Genomic DNA, 18,720 nt, shown 5'->3' with positions numbered 1-18,720 from the left:
TGTACTGGCCCTTATTAGCTCCGGTCTAGAATTGCCCATGGCACAAACATACAGATGATGCAGGTGGAAACTTTTTTTTTCAGGGCAATTTTTTTAAAGTCTTGTTATTAAATAGAGCTTTTTCTACAATCATATTTTTTGTGTGTTTTTCTACTCATAACAATTGCAATTTTTCTAATACTATTGCTGTATTTTTCTATTGAACCTAAACATTTAAATGTTTTGACTATTTTTCAATAATAACTTTGCAGAACTCATATTTAAGTTTGTATGTACATTCAAATTTTCGTATCTCTGTTTATTTTCTATTGCCTCTCTCGAGTTTCCTAATATAAGATAATTAAGGTCTTCTGTTCGAAGATTCGTTTTTTATTTATATAATATTGACCAAAATTTGACAACAACAAAAAAATTCTACACCACTGATTTAACCCCACCTAACTAGTGATCAGAAAGTGGCTGGATTGTTGTTAACAATGTCTTGCCATACTCGTTCTGTACAAAGCGACGCTGTGACGTAACAGCTGTTATTGACGACGGGAGGGACGCTCCTCCTGGAAAACCTTGTGGAGCAGTGCATCTCCTCCGAGTATTATTAGTAACTCTTTATTATTTTCCACCGTTTTTCCCCACCGTGTTTTTTGATTCAGGCTCGGGGAGGTAGGCTGGCTCTTCTCTTCGGTGTATATAAACTTAGAGGGACATTATGGAGCTCTGCTGGATGTTAACGGACTCTATCTCCGTCCTAGAAGCCGGGCAGCAGCCGCTTTTCACATCTAGCAGCTAGCGTCTGCTTTTATCCTTCGGCTGCTTTTACCATTCTTCCTTTTTTTTCCCACCCGACGACTGCCCTCGGAAAGCGTCCCCTCTGTTAGCTATAACTCGGTATTTAGTTACAAACCTCCTTATCTGAGTATCAGTTTCGAGGACACGATGTTTAGGATTAAGTGGTAACAGTTTAAGTTGAGAAGTTTTTAACCGGTCTTTAATCAACAATGAAGTCTCCTCTGGCTCCCGGGATTCGACTGATCACCTCCTTCTCTCGAGACAGCTGGTAAAGTTCCTTTATCTATTTATTTTATTTTCTACTTGGGTACAGGGCAGCATTATCTGTTTCTACATTATCTCCCGGCTGTAGATTATTTACTCAGTCCAGTCGATGGACAATGATTCTCTAAATAAACCATTGAACGCACCACGGTGTTTATTACATATTTATCTAAGATCTCATCGCTATAAGCGTTTCATTACTTGGTTTTAGTTTGGCATTATGTGTTTGTTTCAATCAGATTCTTTAAAAAGGGTCATTTTAATCTAATTATCGACTCATATTTGAACTTTAACGATCAATCCTGCCGTCCAGCAGTCAAGGAATCCGTGACGCGTTCAACGTCTGAGCCTCCAGCTCCTGATCACACAGCTGGTGCATGAGAGGGATTATTTACTACAGGATGACTTTATATTTAAAAACAAAACTCTGCCTGGGTTTTATTATACGTATACTTAAATAAAAAAAAAATTAAATTACAAACAGTCAAATAAATATCAGGAGATAGAAAATGGATTTTCCTATTTTGTATCAAACTAAATTAAAATGATTAAGGCCTAATCAGGTTCTACAAATTATGTAAACAGATCAGGAGCAACTCCACTCTGATTTTTCTTTATTTTGTTGCAGAAATTTGATTTATGCTTTTAAAGAAATCTTTCCATTTTTATTATTTGCCTATAATAGCAACCTGGAACCTGATGTTCGTTTCTTTTGATTGAATGCATACATTACAGTAACCTTTTATTACAACAAATTAGAACATGAGATTTCTTAGAATTGTCAGAGGTTTAAATTCCCACTAATCATCTACCAAAACAGTAAACTAGTCATTAGAACTCTGATAAACTTTTAATAATCTTAGCAATGAAATGAAAAACCAAATAGGTTGAAACAATTTCTGTTATGAGATGAAAAAAACTTTGTAAAAAAATATATTAATATACTTGGTTTTCACAGCCTCAACATTATGCCTGCAAATATTATACCAGAATAATGTTAATAAGAGTAAAATGAAAATGGCTTTCTAAAGCTAAAGCTGAAGTTGAACGTTAACACTTTAAAGCACAGAAAAGATCCTCTTTCAAAGTTCCTGTTTATGATGAGTTTTACAGCTTTTTCCAGGTCTGGATGAGTCTAGAAGAAGATTTATCTCTCCAGACTCATATATCTCATTGTTATAAATGTTTTATAAGACAGAAATACCGAAACAAGGAACCTAATTCCATGAGAGCATGAAAAAAAAATTGTGCTAACTATTGGAATCAAGCAACAGCTCACATACCTCCAAAAAACCATTACAGTTACTAAATTTGCTGTCACGAGACTGTCGCTTATTGAAGCATAGATGTTTGCAGAAGGCAGCAGCTGCACCAGATGTTAATATTTAAACACATTTGTCAGAATATAACACACTGAGAACTGAGGGCAATTAGATCATCATATGAGACGGATCGTGAGTCTGGAGCAGTCAGTGTGTAATTTATTTAAAATCGTACAATGAAAATTTGTCAGCAGGCAAACATTTGTTAGAATTAAGCCCGATTTTTACAGAGATTCATATTCAGTTTCAGGCTCTCTGTTCATGGAAAGGATGTAAACAAGGTCAGGTTGTGACACTAGATCCCTTAAACTGCTTGGACTTTTTAAAGCTTTGTTTTTAAACACAGTACAATAGCAAAAATTAACAACTTAGAGAGTTTTATCTTTCCAAGGGTTATCTTTCCTTACTCATCTGAACAGATTTTCGTGTCTCTTGTTTTAGACTAAAATTTGAGGTTTGAATAGGAATATGAAAATTGATTTTCCTATGAACTTTTGAAAACGTTTCTACAGCATATCTGTTGAGACATGTTATATATAAAGGTCTATTGAAAAAAAGCTTGTTTTGGAGTTATTCAAATGAACTTGATGGGATCATCATAACCTGTTGGAATTTAAACATTTCAACTTGTTTTTTGATTAATTATGTCTGTAGGCCACATTCGTTTATTTTGAGTCATTTTTCGTTTTGCTGATCCCGTTGATTTCCATCAGATTTTCAGTGTTTGAATGACAGCTAACAAGCGGTTTGGAGCTCAGCCTGTAAATCCCCCCTTAACTAATGCAGATTTCGTCCCTGTTAACAGAGTTTACTGACACAACAGCAACCATCGTGTTTCATTTGTAATGCCTAGATTGCTGCGACTGTTCAAACAGAAAAGATAGTTTTCCCTAGATTTCAAATAATTCAGCATACCAAAAGGTGTTAGCCTGCTTGGTTTAATGGCTGTCACTGTTTGTCTTATTTTAAAGCGTAAAATATGTATTTCCACTTAATTTCCAACCCCCCTGCATGGAAACGGTTCATCCACAACAGTTTGTTTTACTCTTAATGCCATCTATGTTATTCAAACACACATTGATACGTCAGTGGAAACAGAAAAAAGTTCTCCTAATGGATCCTCATCCACTCACTTCCCCTATTTCTCATTTCTGTTTAAAATAACAAAACAGTAAAGCGTGTTTTTGTTTAGATAATCCATTTTAACATGTGCTTATGTTTTATGTGCTTCTGTTGCAGGTATCGAGGTTTTATTCTCTTCCTTACATTCCTCTTCTACACTGCCTACCACCTGTCAAGGAAACCTATCAGCATTGTAAAGGTGACTAGAGAAACCCTTCTGTACACTTACCGAGATATATATTCATCTATAACTTGTAATTCTGTGTTAAATTTAGTGTCAGACAGTGGTTTTCAAAATAAGCTCAGGATTTAAAAACTTTACATTCACTTCTGAGGAAAATAAATGTATCATAACAAGTGGTTGCTGATATTTTTCTGCCATTTGCCAGATGAGAAGAGTATTCTAAATTGTTCATTGTTGAGGCTATTTTCTGTTGTTTGAGGAACAGCCTAACAATTTTAGTTCACTTTAAATAATGAAAGGGGTAAGAAAAGGGGAACTTTTTTGAGATAAGAATTAAGGTAAAATGAAAATAACGGCTAACTTTCCTATTAGCCTTGACCACATCCAAGTAAAACCTGGATATTTGCACTCTATTTAAAATTAATGAATACCATATGTCATTATATCTGATTAAATATTCCATTTTCAGCCAGTGAGAGTTTCACAAATATTTCTATCTGTTAAATGTCTTGCATACATTTAATTTCCTTTCTACAAGTTTACTTCCACCAATATCTGTAATCATTTAGTCAGATAAAAAGAAAACAAACTACTGTTGATGTTATTGCTTTGTAAGCTTCTAATTTGAAAATGCACTAGTTTTAGACACATCCATTTACAAGTTAAATGTTTGGCTATTATGGTGAGAAAATGGGAAGTTAGCTTGGGAACAGAACTCTAACTAATGTATGGGGGAGGCCGTATCATCCTGCATGGGTTTATGTGGCTTATCTGTTCCTTATCTGATTTGTTTGATCTATTTCTGTGTTATTTTAAACTCAGGGTGAGCTGCATAGAAACTGTTCTTTAGTCATCCGACCGGCTGACCTCAACATAACCAACAATGATACCTGGTGTGACTGGACGCCATTTGGTAAGTCCTTCATTAACGGGTCTTCATTTATGTTTTAGGCCATATGTGGGGCAGGTCCATGTGCTGAAAGAATATAGATGTTTTTTTTCTAACCAATTTCAAGAGTTAACTTAGCTAGTTAGTTAGTTAGTTAGAATTAAGGGTTAAGTTGATGACAAAGCCTCTTTACTGTCAGACTTTCTGCTTCACGCAGTAACTTTATGAGAGACAATCTGATTGGCTGTAGGGGAGGAAAGATAGAAAGTAGGTCAATAATAAAAAACCAGTTGAGGTATGGTAATAATTTTAAAATGCTGTTCATTCATCTTGAAATTAAAGCAAGCTGCAGTAATGGTCAAAATAAAAGTCTATTTCATCTGATATGTTTTTGATATTGTAGGTAATGGATATCATTACATTAGATAAAAAAGTTCATCATATTATATCAGATTTTAAGGACAGAAATTCAGTCTGTCTGTGCTTAGAGTGATGCTCCATTCAGCTGTAACATTATTTTGAAAATGACCTAATTCTGTGTATGATGTATTCATTATGCTTTTAATGCATGTGGTGTTTCGGTGTAAGTTTTATAAATAATTTCACATCACACCATAAGGGAACCTTTTCCATGAGTTAAACTACAAAGGATTCATTTTTCACATATTCCAAAGTTGGCCCACTCTGTCCTCTTTAGTATCATTAATAATAAACCGTTTTTTTTTGTTTTTTTTCTGTGTCCTTCCTGCAGATCAGGACAACTATCAGACCCTGTTTGGAGTCCTGGATAACTCCTTCCTCATTGCCTATGCCATCGGCATGTTTTTCAGGTTTGTAGCTGCAGATAGCTCTCCAGCTAACACTTTTAACTCACGCACTCACTCCAGGTCATCCTCTGTGTCCCCAGTGGGATCTTTGGAGAGCGCCTTCCTCTGCGGTACTACCTGAGTTTTGGGATGCTGATGAGCGGATTTTTTACGTGCCTCTTCGGGCTCGGCTTCTACTGGAACATCCACTCCTTAGGGTACTATGCCTTCGTGCAGGTATACAAACGCACCCCCCCATTCACCCAAGACTGATTGTTGGAGTTTGATTGTGAGAAATAACTGTTATCCCAAAAAAGTAAAACAAAACCAAAGTTAAGAATCATTCCACTGGACTTTGTTTTCCAAGTTTGAAGACATTTCACTTCCCATCCAGAAAGCTTTCTCAAAATGTCTGGATTAGCGTTGAGTTCAGGCTTAATGGAGTAACCCTACAAAGCCTTTTTATGGCTTACAAAACATGCAAATTGAACCAGAAGACAGGTCTATCCCTTGATAATGGGGAGTCGTTGAGGTCAATGTTGGCCTGCAATACCTGTTACTGTATTAATATTGATATTCTAAAAGGGAGTCGTTAGGGTCATTGTTGGCCTGGCTGACCAGGCAAGATGTTTTTGTCCCTAACGACTCCTTTTTCAGAGGCATAGGCCAGGTATGCATGTCATTATTAAAAGGGATTTATCCTTTTAAACTGTGGAAAGTAGATAAAACTTCTACATACATTCTACATAAATGGGAGTAAAGGTACGATAACAGAGCAGGACATTCTTTAGAGATCAAATTAAAAGTTTCACACAGCTGCAACCAGCCCTTTTGGTGATGCCAATGCGGATTGATATAAAAATTTATTTGACGTTTAACTATAATTAAACTGACCCTCATAATTCTTGTCAGAAACAACCTTAGATTAAGTGAAAAAAAGGGGAAGCATAAGGATCAGATGAGGTGTTTTGTTTCTGCTGACTAATATCCTACCAGAGCACAGCAGTCAGGTTTCTGTATGTGCTCAGATTGGCAGAAGTTTTGCTCCCTCCCTCACTGCACTGCTGCAAACAAAAGCAGCGTCAGGAGAGATTGTGTTTCACTTCACTATTTCAACTGCCTTTGACTGTTGATAATCAAATCCAGCTCAGAAGGATATACAGACTTGATTTCTTGTTAAACATTTATTTTTGTATAAAAAAAAAACCTTACAGAAACTAAAGTTTGTTAAAATCGTACTAGCTCACAGAAGAAATAAAAACTTCTCTACTAGATGGATGCAAAAACATCTGTATGATCTATTTCATCAGCTCCAGTGGTGTAATGGCTTCTTTTTGCCATTTTTCTTTCTTAAACAAACCAGTGGAGTTATTTAGTTAATTTTGTAAGGCGTTATGCACTTAAGATTTTCGGATCTTTAATTGGCCTTTATATTATTTCTATATGAATAATTGTTGATTCAGCATGCCAGGCAGTAAAACTAAACTTTAAGATATAATGTGCTCAACTACGCTTCAATTATGGTTTAAAAATGGATTTGTTATTTTTTTTTTTGTTTGTTTGTACTGACATAAAATCAGAAACAGAAAAAAACAAAACAAATGTACAAACACTTCTTTGTGTTTAGCATTTTGTTTTGCTTCAGAATTCTGCTCAAAGTGTGAATAAATTAGAAAGAATACAACCCCTTGAGTGTTGAATGGAATTTAGGGATATTTTTGTAGCTTCGCTTCAACACATGACCTCAGAGGAATAATAAAAACGACAAGAGTTGGTTGAAAAAGTAAAAGCTTTTGTCCAAAGACTCCTAAGGAATGATAGAATACAAAATTTAAGATAAAAAACAAAGCTCTCAATATGTATAATGAAAGTATTTATTAACAAGCTCTTTACTCCATTGCAGGTGTTGTAACTGTTGGTTAGTTAGGTTTTCCCCTCCTTAGAATAAAATGCTTACCCAGACTTCACCCACAACCATCACATGACTCCCAGCTGTGTCATAAGACTGCACATGCATGTCTGGGCTTATATTCCTGAGCTTTGGAATGTGATTAATAATAAGAGGACCAGATCCCTCTCTCTAACATAGGTGGGCTTCGGTGTGCTTCCCTCTGCAGGTCATGAACGGGCTCATGCAGACCACCGGTTGGCCCGCTGTGGTGGCTTGTGTCGGCAACTGGTTCGGAAAGGGGAAGTGAGTACGGAGAGGGAATCCAGCTGACTTTGCAGAGCTCTGGAGCCGTCTGAATCACACACTGATACTTTTTTCACATATAAATGTCTGGAGAAACTGGTCAAACTGGTTCATACTGGAACATTAGGGAGGCCTTGGTGTTCTTAAAGGTGCAGTTATAGATGACCCATGAAAACACGGCTGCTTCCAATTAGGTGAACTTAAAGAATATTTAGTTCAGTTTAAAAACAACTAAGAACATAGTCAACCTGGTCATCTTCATATGTAGATTTTAAGCATATTCATTAAGAAGAAGCAGAAAGTTATCTTTCTTTTAAGGTTGAATGTCTGTGGTTGTGGTTTTAAGTATTGCTCAAGATAGAAGGAGGGAAAAAGCCAAAGGAAAACACTAATTGGTAGAAGTTAGTAGATACCACTAAACAGCAATTTATGACTGACTCATACATATAAGAGCAGATACCCAGTATTGTTTCACTCATTTTCTCAGCATAGCAACATTAAGCAACATTTTACATGGTGTTCATGTGCTTAAAAAGGAAATACATACTAGAGCAGCATCTCTATACTTAGAAATAGCATCAGAGGATCTTATTCTGTTTGTTAATTTGGTTCTAAATATAAATTTAGATCCTTTTCAACCAGACTTATCTGAAAAAACTGTGAAAATAGATCTTTGGGCCAGAAGTTATCCTTCTCAATCGTATGACCCACTGGATCAGAGAAGAGCTGTACAATGATGACGCTCAACATAAGCTAGTACCACCTTTCAGGCTCTCAATTTCTATCAATTTTAGTATTACTGTTTGAAAAATGCCAAATTGCTGAACCTATTTTGTTTATTAAGTTCAAGAGTATTTGGTTTATGCAGAATGGCTTTGAGAAAAAAAAATGAGCAATTCCACTTCTGAATGATTTCAAATGTAAAAAAAATGCAGTGGCCTAGTCAAAGTCTGGCTTAGAATTGATTTGAGATTATGTTTGGAGAATCTTTGCTGTTGCAGAATAAAAAAAATGCAAAGATAAATCAATAAAAAAAAAAGGCTTGGGACATTTTAAAATACAAAAAAATTGATTTAAAAAAACAACAACTTTAGAGCTATTCCAACATAGATTTACAATCACACAACAGAAGCAGGATTGTGAAGATAACTGTTTTTTCTTCTTTGTGTGTCTCTGTAATTGTCAGACGTGGTTTCATCATGGGCGTTTGGAACTCCCACACATCCGTGGGAAACATCCTGGGCTCCCTCATCGCCGGAGTCTTCGTCTCCTCGGAATGGGGAATGTCCTTCATCGTCCCAGGACTCATCATCGCCTCGACTGGGATCCTGTGCTTCTTCTTCCTGGTTGAAAGTCTGTTTCCCCAAAGTTCAATTTTGCTCTTCTTCCACAGTCTGTGTTTCTGTTGTTTTTTTTTCTTTTCTATTTCAGTCAAAACTTAATTTATTTTTCATTCCCCTTCAGGGCCTGAAGACGTGAACTGCTCTCCTCCTCAGCATCATGTAAGCTTTTAACTTTAACCTTCCTCCGCCTCGTTTTGCCTTGTAACATTTGCTTTCTGAGCTCACAGCCGTGTTTTGTGCATCAGATTGTCCAGGAAAATGGTGAGACCGAGCCTCTGCTGCAAAACGGAAATGGAAACGGAAACATCAATGGCGCCGTCTCAACAGAGATTCCAGAGATCGTAGAGGAACACTCTGAGGCCATCAGTTTTGTTGGAGCTCTCTCTATACCTGTAAGAAGAAAGGCTTGATTTAACCAAAAAAATATTGAACTAGTTTGATTTAGTTCCAAATATTACTTTTTTTTGGGGGGGGGGAATTTCACGTTTCTGTGGCACCATCTACTGGTTTAATAGCACATTATACTTAAAAAAATAATAATTAGAAAAGTTAGAAAATGCTTCTGTTTTATTTGGGATAATCATATTATTTATTTATCCACCCACTCTGTTGTCGTACATGTCTCCTAAAATCGAAAACCCGTCAGTAACAGTATTATCAACATTTTACCTTTTAATATTAGTTCTCGCCATTTAACCAGGGTAGTTGTAGGAAGATTATAATCTATCATTTTACCTAATTATAGTATTTCATATACAAAAATGGACAAAAGAGCTTCCTAGAAACCAGTGGCTCACTTGAGCGTGATTTAAAAAAAATCCAAAACTCTTTTGCAATGGCTGGTAACAGTCGTCCTTAATTTTTATTTTGGTTGGTTTTTTTTTCTATAAGTAACTTTTTGTATTTTTTTCTTCACTTTCCAGTAGCTGTTTGCCATGTATCTAATACAGAACTGCTTAAAATGATTTGAAGGCTTGGCATATTTAGACTTGAAACTATTTACATCCAAAAAGTTTGATTCTGGTTGAATAAATGAGTAGTCATCACTAACAGACGATTAAAAAATTAAAGGAAGTAACAGTTAAAATTATAGCTTATTTTGAAAACTATCTATTTTACCCCAAATGCAAAAATCGGCTGTACTGCTAACAATCTCCTACAGAATCTCCTTCTGTAACTTCTATGCCAATATGGGATGAGTGAATTTCTCTGCTGTGAGATCAATAAAGCTGATCTAATCTAATCTAATTAATCAGAGATTATGTCCCTGTTCATCTGTTATTTATGTGACCTATTCCTAATTATGAGCTCTGGGACTTTTGAGGTTGGTAGACCTCCCTGCCATCACCCCAATTTTTAGTTAACTCAATAGAGTATTTATAAAATTTAAGCTGGGATTCTTCAAACCATTCATGGAAAAAAAGATAACATCTGCCATGAGAATAAATTATTTTAGGCTTGATTGTTTTTAGGGAACCAAACTACTTTTACATCCTCAATCCCTTTCTACCTATTTGAGATTTGAAGGATTATGTTTTATTAAACTAGTTAAAACTGTCAACAATAAGTAGTTAACATGGTTAACACTTTTAGAAATGTAAAAAAAAAAAGAAAAGAAAAGAAATGGTTATTAAATTAACCCAAAGGTGAAAAATTCAACAACATGAAGGAACTCAGCTGGTCAGACATAATCACCAAATCTTTTCCCTTTTTTAATACAATAACAGAAATAAGGACTGAATTCAAGCTTGTCTCCTTCACCTCTTCCTTTATTGGATATCTTCCTTATTTAATATGTTGCTTAATCTGGTTTTTGCCCTGTTTGGTGTTGAAGCCGCTTCTGTTTTTAATATGTGCTTCTGTTTCCTACAGGGAGTGGTGGAGTTCTCTCTCTGTCTCATGTTTGCCAAATTGGTCAGCTACACCTTCCTGTACTGGCTTCCTCTGTACATCTCAAATGTCGGTCAGTATTATTTCAACTTCTTATGATTTAAACCAAACATTATTTACTTAAGAAATCATCATCAATATGATTTCAAGTTATCAAAATAGATTAAAAATACAATATAAAACTTTTTTCTTTTATCCAACTGTCGATTGAACACAGACTAAATGTTTTCTGTTTTAGACCAGTCAGGATTTCTATAATAGAATCCCACCAGGAAGATTTCTTGTGAATTTCTTCAAAATGTGAGACAAAATTCTGGGAAGGTCAAATCTTTATGTCATGGCTTTGTAAATTTCTGATTTGCAACATTTTAGTTTAGAAGCTGTGGGTATTAAGATAATCTAAAAGTAAATAGATAAAATGATAAATGATAAATATAGATCTTCATAAGTCTGGTTCCACAAAGGCTACCTGTTGAGATTCCTGATTCAGATTCCAGATTCATCCCACTGTCCAGGAACGGCATTGATTTGTGTCTGGAAATAGACATGTTTTAAAGTGTGTTAGCTACGGTAACTGAAGCTACAATAGAGCTATTTTCAACAGTGAAAGGAGTTCTCTATGGACACTGGCTGAAAGAAAGGTAGAACCAATTAATCCGAAATCAATCGGAGGTCAGATTCCATTTTGCAGATGCATATAGATCTTAATTTTTAGAGACAGTTTCTGATTAAACCAACATTAGACTGTTTTGCCAAAGCTGCCACTGTTACTTTTTAAAGGAAGGGGGAAGCTTAAAAGCCATGCTACTCTGAGGCAGGATGGTGGCAGCATCATGCTGTGGGGGAGGAATAAGCGTGCTTCTCAAAGTAGATGAGAGAAAAAGATGTAGAAATAAGTAAACAGCCTCTGAAGACCTGAAAGTTAAAGATTTGGCACAAATAAGTCTTCAAATGGACACTCGCCCTGAATATCCCACCATCAGAGTTAATGCCTGACAGTGGTCATCAGAAAGGCCTGATCTCTGACACAGAGAAGGAGGCTGCCTAAAGCTTGTAGTAGGAAACCATAAATATTTGATGCATTTCAGTTTGAAAGACATTTGAAGAAATGGAATTTTTAAAGCTGTTCTCTTGATAATCTAAGATTTGGAAAATAATAATTTTATCAATCCTGCCTGCCCTAGAAAGGAGAACATTAGTCTGAAAGTCACTCTTTATGTATCATTTGCTACAAAATATGTACCGGTAAGTAGATACCGGTACATACATTATTAGTCTGGTTGGAGAAACAGGTTCAAATGTAAAGATATTAAGCCTTTTTTTGTTCATTTATGCAGGTTTATTTTCCTGAATATACATTTTTTTTTATGAATGTTTATTTTATTCTGTATAGAATCTGGTAATATCTCTTTTAACTAGCTGAATCTTTTCTTCTTTTCAGCTCATTTTCCAGCTAAAGAAGCTGGAGATATGTCAACATTATTTGATGCAGGAGGGATTCTGGGTAGGTTTGGATCAATATGGCATCTTTCTTTATATTTCAGTGATGGCAGAAAGTTAATTCATAACATGCAGATAAAACATATTTTGGAATTTTTCTTTTTATTGTTATCTAAAGATGCAAAGGATTTAGTTTTGGTTTAAAGGTCAAACTGCTACTGAGCATTTTAAAGCTGCAACTAACAATTATTCTGCAAATCGATTAATCTGTTAATAAGTTTTTGATTAATTGATTAATAATCTAATAGCCAAAGGTTCCTTATAGAAGACTTTTTATGAAATCATACCAGGTGAAACTAGCTTTTCCACTTGAAAAGGCTGGATAGAGCGTACTGACAACCATAGAGCTTTTATTTTCCACACAAAGAAAAGAAATTCAGGGTTTCAATGTGAAATTCAAAGCATTAAAAATTCAGGATCATATTATGGAGTTCTGCTCTTTCTGAAATGTTAACCTGTTAACAAAAAATCAAAGTTGTTTCTCTGGAGATCTTACATGACGATTTACATTTATAAAAACAGAGCTGATCTAGTGTTCTGTGTTTTATTTTTAAACTATTTTTAAACAGTCTCACCTCTTTTTGTCCGCAGGAGGCATCATGGCCGGCCTGGTGTCTGACTTCACTGGAGGAAGAGCCTCAACCTGCTGCGTCATGCTGATTCTCGCTGCACCAATGGTGACATATATCTCATTTCAGATTTTTTGACAAATATATGATGCGGAAAAACACAGTTGTGTTGGAGTTTTGTTTTTATCCCACATTAGTTTTGCCATTTCCTTCCTGGCAACCTTTCATCAGACAGAGACCGATTCTTTCCACAGAGACTTGTTTTCTATCATCTGCTCTGTGGGAATGTGGTTGTTACAGCAGTAAATAGTATAGCAGTACTGATAGTTATTCAGTGTTAATAAAGAAATTATAATCCCTATTATTTTACAAGTGACAAACTGTAGCCAAAATGATTAGAAATGGGGTATGAACAAAATATTCAAACAATAATTCTGATCAAACTATACGAGATACCAGAGAGTCTTTAATAGTTTGTGTACCTAGTTTTGTTCAAAATATTTGACTACTTCATAAATAAACTGATGCTCGATGGTTCATAGGTATAAATGGCTAATTTACCTTCAGCACTATTAATATATCACAGTATTTTTATGTTGAAGTAGTGATTTTATTAGCCCAAATATGATTTATAACAGCGAAAGTAGAAGGATGTCAGGATTTATTTTTTTACTCATCTCTTTTTTTTAACTTCCAGCTCTTCGTCTATAATTACATCGGACAAAGGAGTCTCGGGATCACAATTGGTAAGAGGCCCTCAATTTATATTTATATTTTTAAACAATCACTTCCTAACCCCCCACCCCAACTACGCAATAGCTGTCAAAACTTGAAACCCTTTGATATGTAAAGAACAATGCGTTAGGTATAAAATTAATCACCCATTTCTATCTAAACTGCTTTTTCAAGGGTAGATTATGGTTCAAGTGATTAATCGATTTTTTAAATAATCAACAACTGCTTAGGTAATTGAATCAAATCATTTGCTTAAAGATTGACCTACTTACAACAGTAATTAAGAAATACAATGAAAAAATAAAATCCTTTCTTTTAATATAAAATAAAAAATATATATATACACATATCATGCATGTGCATATTTAAAAGTTTGTGGTTTGCAATTTTTTCCAACATTTTATTGTCATTACATTGTCACAAGTACAGAGCAGCGAAATTAACTCTCTGCATTTAACCCATCCCCTTGGGGAGCAGTGGGCTGCCATTTTGGGGCGCCTGGGGAGCAGTGATGGGGTTAAGGCGTTTATGGGTCTTGTGCCAGTCCGTGGGAGTGGGGCTTGAACTCAGAACCTTAGGATTCCAAGCTGTATGCCCTAACAACTAGGCCGCCATTTCCCAAAACAGGCATTAGCATGAATGGTCTTGCCTAAGGACCCACACTGGCCGCTCCTGCTAGGCTAGATCAATGTAAAAGTTTTAGCATAAACACTTTCTGAAGGCTAATACCACAAGACATGACTGGAAATGACAGAAAGTCTCGAACCCAAGTGATCTACTTCCAGGAAACAGCAGCAGAGAGAAGCAGCACATTCTGCAATATCACAACTGATAACCTTGTGTGTGTTTTAGCATCTATAAATCGACCGCTAGATAAGACAGTCCTATGTGGTTTTATTTATTGATTGAGCATGTGTTTTCTTCATGGTGTTTATTAGTCCATAGGTTTAACACCTTAAAATTAAAAAGGAAGCTGAGTACTTTAAAAGAGTGGATAGATTCTCATACATGAAGGTTTGGAGAGATCAGCTTATTGTAAACTGAAAATAGGTCACTCAATACAGCATTATCTGACCTAATCTGTGCAGCTTTAACATTTAGACACTTTGGATTAATCTTTTATAAATATCTTAAGTTGAATGTAAGAAAACTAATTCCCAGGTGATAATTTAATAATTGAACCCTATGGATCTCACATTGGAGAAATTTACCTCTGCATTTAACCCATCCACTTGGGGAGCAGTGGGCTGCCATTGTGGAGCGCTCAAGGAGCAGTTTTGGGGTCTGTGGGAGTGGGGCTCAAACTCAGAACCTCAGGATTCCAAGCTCAATGCCCTAACCACTTGGCCGCTACTCCCCACAAAGGATTAGCTTGCAAGCAAGCTGTTATTTTCTTTTTTTTTGGTAGTTTTTTATTGTGTAGACTATTAATCAAGTTATTATTTTTTTTTGTTTATGTAGGTATGTTGCTCCTATGTGGCGGTCTGGTTAACGGACCTTATGCCTTGATCACCACAGCTGTATCTGCTGACCTGGTACGTCATAAAACCAGTATGACACGAGATCCTGTGCTGCCTCTGTGCATTACACCTTGAAAAATGATTTGATGATGACAATTTTTTCTGTTGGTTGCAGGGAACACATGAAAGTCTAAGAGGAAACTCCAGAGCTTTATCAACAGTCACTGCAATCATTGACGGCACTGGATCAATAGGTATGCTTTCCAAACGTGTATATATTCCCCCTATTGATTAATCCACACCATTTGTATCCCTATTGATTTGCCCCAAATAAAATTTTAACAGATTTTTTGATTGAATGAAAGGATTTTCAAATCGGAAACAGTCAAATAAAAACATTTACTTGGCAGTCTTGAGGTTTCTTTTTATACAGAATTACTGCCGAAAATGATATTTAATTGATTTATGTTTCTAGCAGTTTGTCAACCGCCCTGTAGATGAGTCACATTTTTGATCGTTTAACTGCTTGTCTTCCTTTAGAAAATCCAGATTATTTTCTAAGCCATCTAATGCAGGGAAAGCTGTAGAATCAATCGATCAGGTTCTTGTAAAATGTTATCATGAAACCTAAATTTTTCTTAATGCAGACAGGAGTGGGTCAATTCTTAGTTTAAATCCAACACAAGATGATAGCGTCAGTCTGAGATGTGATAAAATTGATCATAACTGGGTACAAATGTAAAGGTATAAGGACAGAAGCTTAAGGGGCTCTGTAGGCGATTATCGAAAAACTGCAAGAAAATCTTGCTTTTGTTATTTTCTGGAATCCTCTTTTTCATTTTAAACTGCATAACATTTTATTGTACTAAAAATACACATGCCTTACCCTAGCAGCATGCTGTCATGTCTCTTTAATTTTGGTCAGTGGTTAAGATGATTAAGTTAACTATTTATACCCCATAAAAAACGAAATCCATGGATTACTAAGAATAGTGATGTTCATAGTTATCAAAACAGGGGGGTTTGTCAAAACAAACATTTCTCACAAAATCGATTGTGAAACTCTGACTGAAGAAAAAAAAAATGTTATTTTAAACATTTTGCAGATTTTACCCCTGCAGTTAATTCTTAAGTATAGTATTACCATTAAAAGCTGTTTTGTGAACCTTTGAACCCTAAAACCTTAAGAATTTAACATTTAGGCGGAGTCTGTTGGACAAAGGAAAGCTGACATGTCTCTTATGTATGTATTTTTGCAGGTGCAGCGTTGGGTCCTCTATTTGCTGGTTTGATCTCTCCTACTGGGTGGAATAATGTTTTCTACATGCTCATCACTGCTGACATCTTAGCCTGCCTGGTCAGAAGCAACACCTAAATAATACTAATTCATAACATTTCTTATAGCAATGCCTGACATTCTTTTGCCAAGTGTTTGTTGGTACTTTTTACAGTATTTACTGTAAATGTTTTTGCCACATCCAGAGTGATAATTGGCTCATTTTCTGCTGTTTTTCACAGTTTTTAACTAGACTCGTCTTCAAGGAAATCAAAGGCTGGTGTGGACAACTCTCCCGATCCAGAGGGTGAGTTACTACCAGGATAAGAATTTGTACTGAAAAATGGTTTTAACTGAAATCTAACAAGACACTATCTTCGAAAAACTAATAATCGAAGTATTACATAACAGAACAGTTATATACAAATCTAAAAAACTAATTTTCACATCAGAAAAGGTTTAGGATTAACTTAATTGATGTTATGTCCTTACTGGGTTGATAAGGCTGATCCTGGAGGGTTGATTTCCTTCATTTTAAAAACTAGCTTGTGCAGCTTTTAGATGCTTAAAAAAAGGAGTAAAGAAAATTCCTTGGCCGTGGTAGAGGGGGGCAGAACCATCTTCTTTAACTATCTCTCTAAAAACAACCTTTTTTTCTCAAAAAACATTGTAAGGAAACACTGTACATAGGCTTGGTGTTGAAGGTACATGAAAAGGTACATATTTGCCATTTAAATTCTGGGAATCGGGTACCCCCACACTGGCATGGCTTCTTTAAAATTTGTTCATCCGCTCTTCTAAAGTACATAAGGATCACTGCACTGCAGGCAAATCTGGAGCCTCAATTTCACCTTCACCTTCAGGCAGTAGCAGCTCCATTGCTGAATATGGAGAAGCTGTGGGTACAGCCTAGCTTAAACAGACTGCTCTGTGCAGGTCGTCACCAGTGTTTGTTAGAGCTTTGATGGTGCAAACAGACCAGTTTCTGTCATTAATCTGTTGTGTATTATTACTAGGCGAAGTATTAGAACAGTTCCGATAGACCCATGTTAAATTACATTATTTATAAGAACGTTTAGAGGCTGAACTGTCTCTTTTTTTGCTTTAGACTCAGATGACTACCAGGTGCGTCCACCGCTGCATCTGCAGGAGCTGGGCTGAAGGTGAGCAACTGTGAATTCTATTCAGTTCAATTCAGTTTACGTATATAGCGCCAATTCACAACACATGTCATCTCAAGGCACTTTACAATTCAACAGCGAATGAAGGTATAGAACCTCGACTACTAAAGAAAAGTTTTAACCTTAACATTGGGTACTCAAACGTAAACATGTTACTCAAGCACAATTCTTTAAATAAGATCACAGATGACTGGCACAGCTATGGAAAGCCAAAATTTGTACTTATTCAGTACATATAGTACCACCTCTACCCTGGTCCCCTTCATGTTGGGGGAGAGTTCGATATTTCAGATTAATCCAAATTTTTACTGATATGACATTGAAAAAAGGAAGATCATGTAAATAAACTTTCATTTATTTTTTTTATAATTTCTTGTCATTTCAGGTTTAAAAATGATCTACTCAAACAATGAAAACAAACTGGAACCAAAACCATCACTGAACCAGATATCACCTCACTGTACAAAGGAAACCAAGCCGGAAGATTTAAAGCCACGGAGTTGATGATCAAAGCCTTTTTATTGTAAAGTAACTGAGACAATGACTCTCAGAAACAGGTTTTAAATGCCTATTTCTTACTTGTATTGTTCTTTTATGTTAAACCTGTAAATACCTTTGTCTTAATCTTGTATTTTTTTCTGTCTCACGGGTAACTCATTTAGAAATCCAATTATCTCTATCGGGGTGCTCAGACTTGCTGTAAAAATTTTTGCTGCACATTTCATTATGAAATATAAAATAATTTTGAAGTATCAGACAAGCTTTCTGTCCTTATTTTCTCACTCTTTATGTACAAACTAAATGCTATGGAGATCCAGCTACAGCTCACTGCATTATTCTTTTTTTAACTTTTTTTGCATTGTGTTTAAACAGCTGATTTATAGCTGTCAGCTTTAGCAGATAAACTTTCTCTTTAAGTCACTATATTAATTATTTAATACCAACCTGTGGCTTTTCCTTGTCCAAAGATTCTTGACCTTCACTTTGAGAAACCCACCTATTTCATTAAAACCAAATAAAATATCTACAAGAATATTCCAGAACATTTTTAAATTAAATAAATGTGACACTGAAACTTGAAACTCTTAACAATTACTCAACTTTTCAAACATTTAAATAATTTCAAACCTGATGAAGCTAACCCATTACATAGACTTCACGTTTGTCTTGAAGACAAAAAAAAAAAACTGGATGACTCT

The 18,720-nt window shown here is 35.6% G+C and overlaps 1 protein-coding gene across 2 annotated transcripts; it reads left to right on the top strand.

Annotated features, from left to right (window-relative positions):
* The first annotated feature begins 540 nt into the window (after positions 1–540).
* slc37a2 (solute carrier family 37 (glucose-6-phosphate transporter), member 2) lies at positions 541–18,258 on the top strand. 2 transcript variants are annotated; one of them, XM_015383589.1, is made up of 19 exons: positions 541–1,054; positions 3,612–3,693; positions 4,501–4,591; positions 5,319–5,397; positions 5,475–5,610; positions 7,491–7,567; positions 8,754–8,920; positions 9,032–9,069; positions 9,156–9,302; positions 10,783–10,873; positions 12,242–12,304; positions 12,892–12,977; positions 13,567–13,615; positions 15,066–15,139; positions 15,240–15,318; positions 16,324–16,421; positions 16,583–16,647; positions 17,449–17,503; positions 17,907–18,258. In XM_015383589.1, the coding sequence occupies exons 1-18, from the start codon at positions 996–998 to the stop codon at positions 17,456–17,458; spliced, it is 1,491 nt and encodes a 496-aa protein (XP_015239075.1). In that variant the 5' UTR covers positions 541–995; the 3' UTR covers positions 17,459–17,503; positions 17,907–18,258. The 2 variants fall into 2 exon arrangements, with proteins under 2 accessions (XP_015239075.1, XP_015239074.1); XM_015383588.1 differs by lacking the exon at positions 17,449–17,503.
* The last annotated feature ends 462 nt before the right edge of the window (positions 18,259–18,720 follow it).

Source organism: Cyprinodon variegatus, unplaced genomic scaffold, assembly GCF_000732505.1.
Source record: "Cyprinodon variegatus isolate N-32 unplaced genomic scaffold, C_variegatus-1.0 Scaffold288, whole genome shotgun sequence".
Classification (NCBI taxonomy): Eukaryota; Metazoa; Chordata; class Actinopteri; order Cyprinodontiformes; family Cyprinodontidae; genus Cyprinodon; species Cyprinodon variegatus.
This window is presented reverse-complemented; position numbering and strand designations above follow the sequence as displayed.

Excerpts from the sequence above, each read along its gene's own strand:
- slc37a2 (XM_015383588.1), top strand. The coding sequence starts at position 996 with ATGAAGTCTCCTCTGGCTCCCGGGATTCGACTGATCACCTCCTTCTCT. Across the intron at positions 9,303-10,782 it reads TTGGAGCTCTCTCTATACCT|GGAGTGGTGGAGTTCTCTCT; the intron begins GTAAGAAGAAAG and ends TGTTTCCTACAG. Across the intron at positions 16,422-16,582 it reads CTGACATCTTAGCCTGCCTG|TTTTTAACTAGACTCGTCTT; the intron begins GTCAGAAGCAAC and ends TGTTTTTCACAG.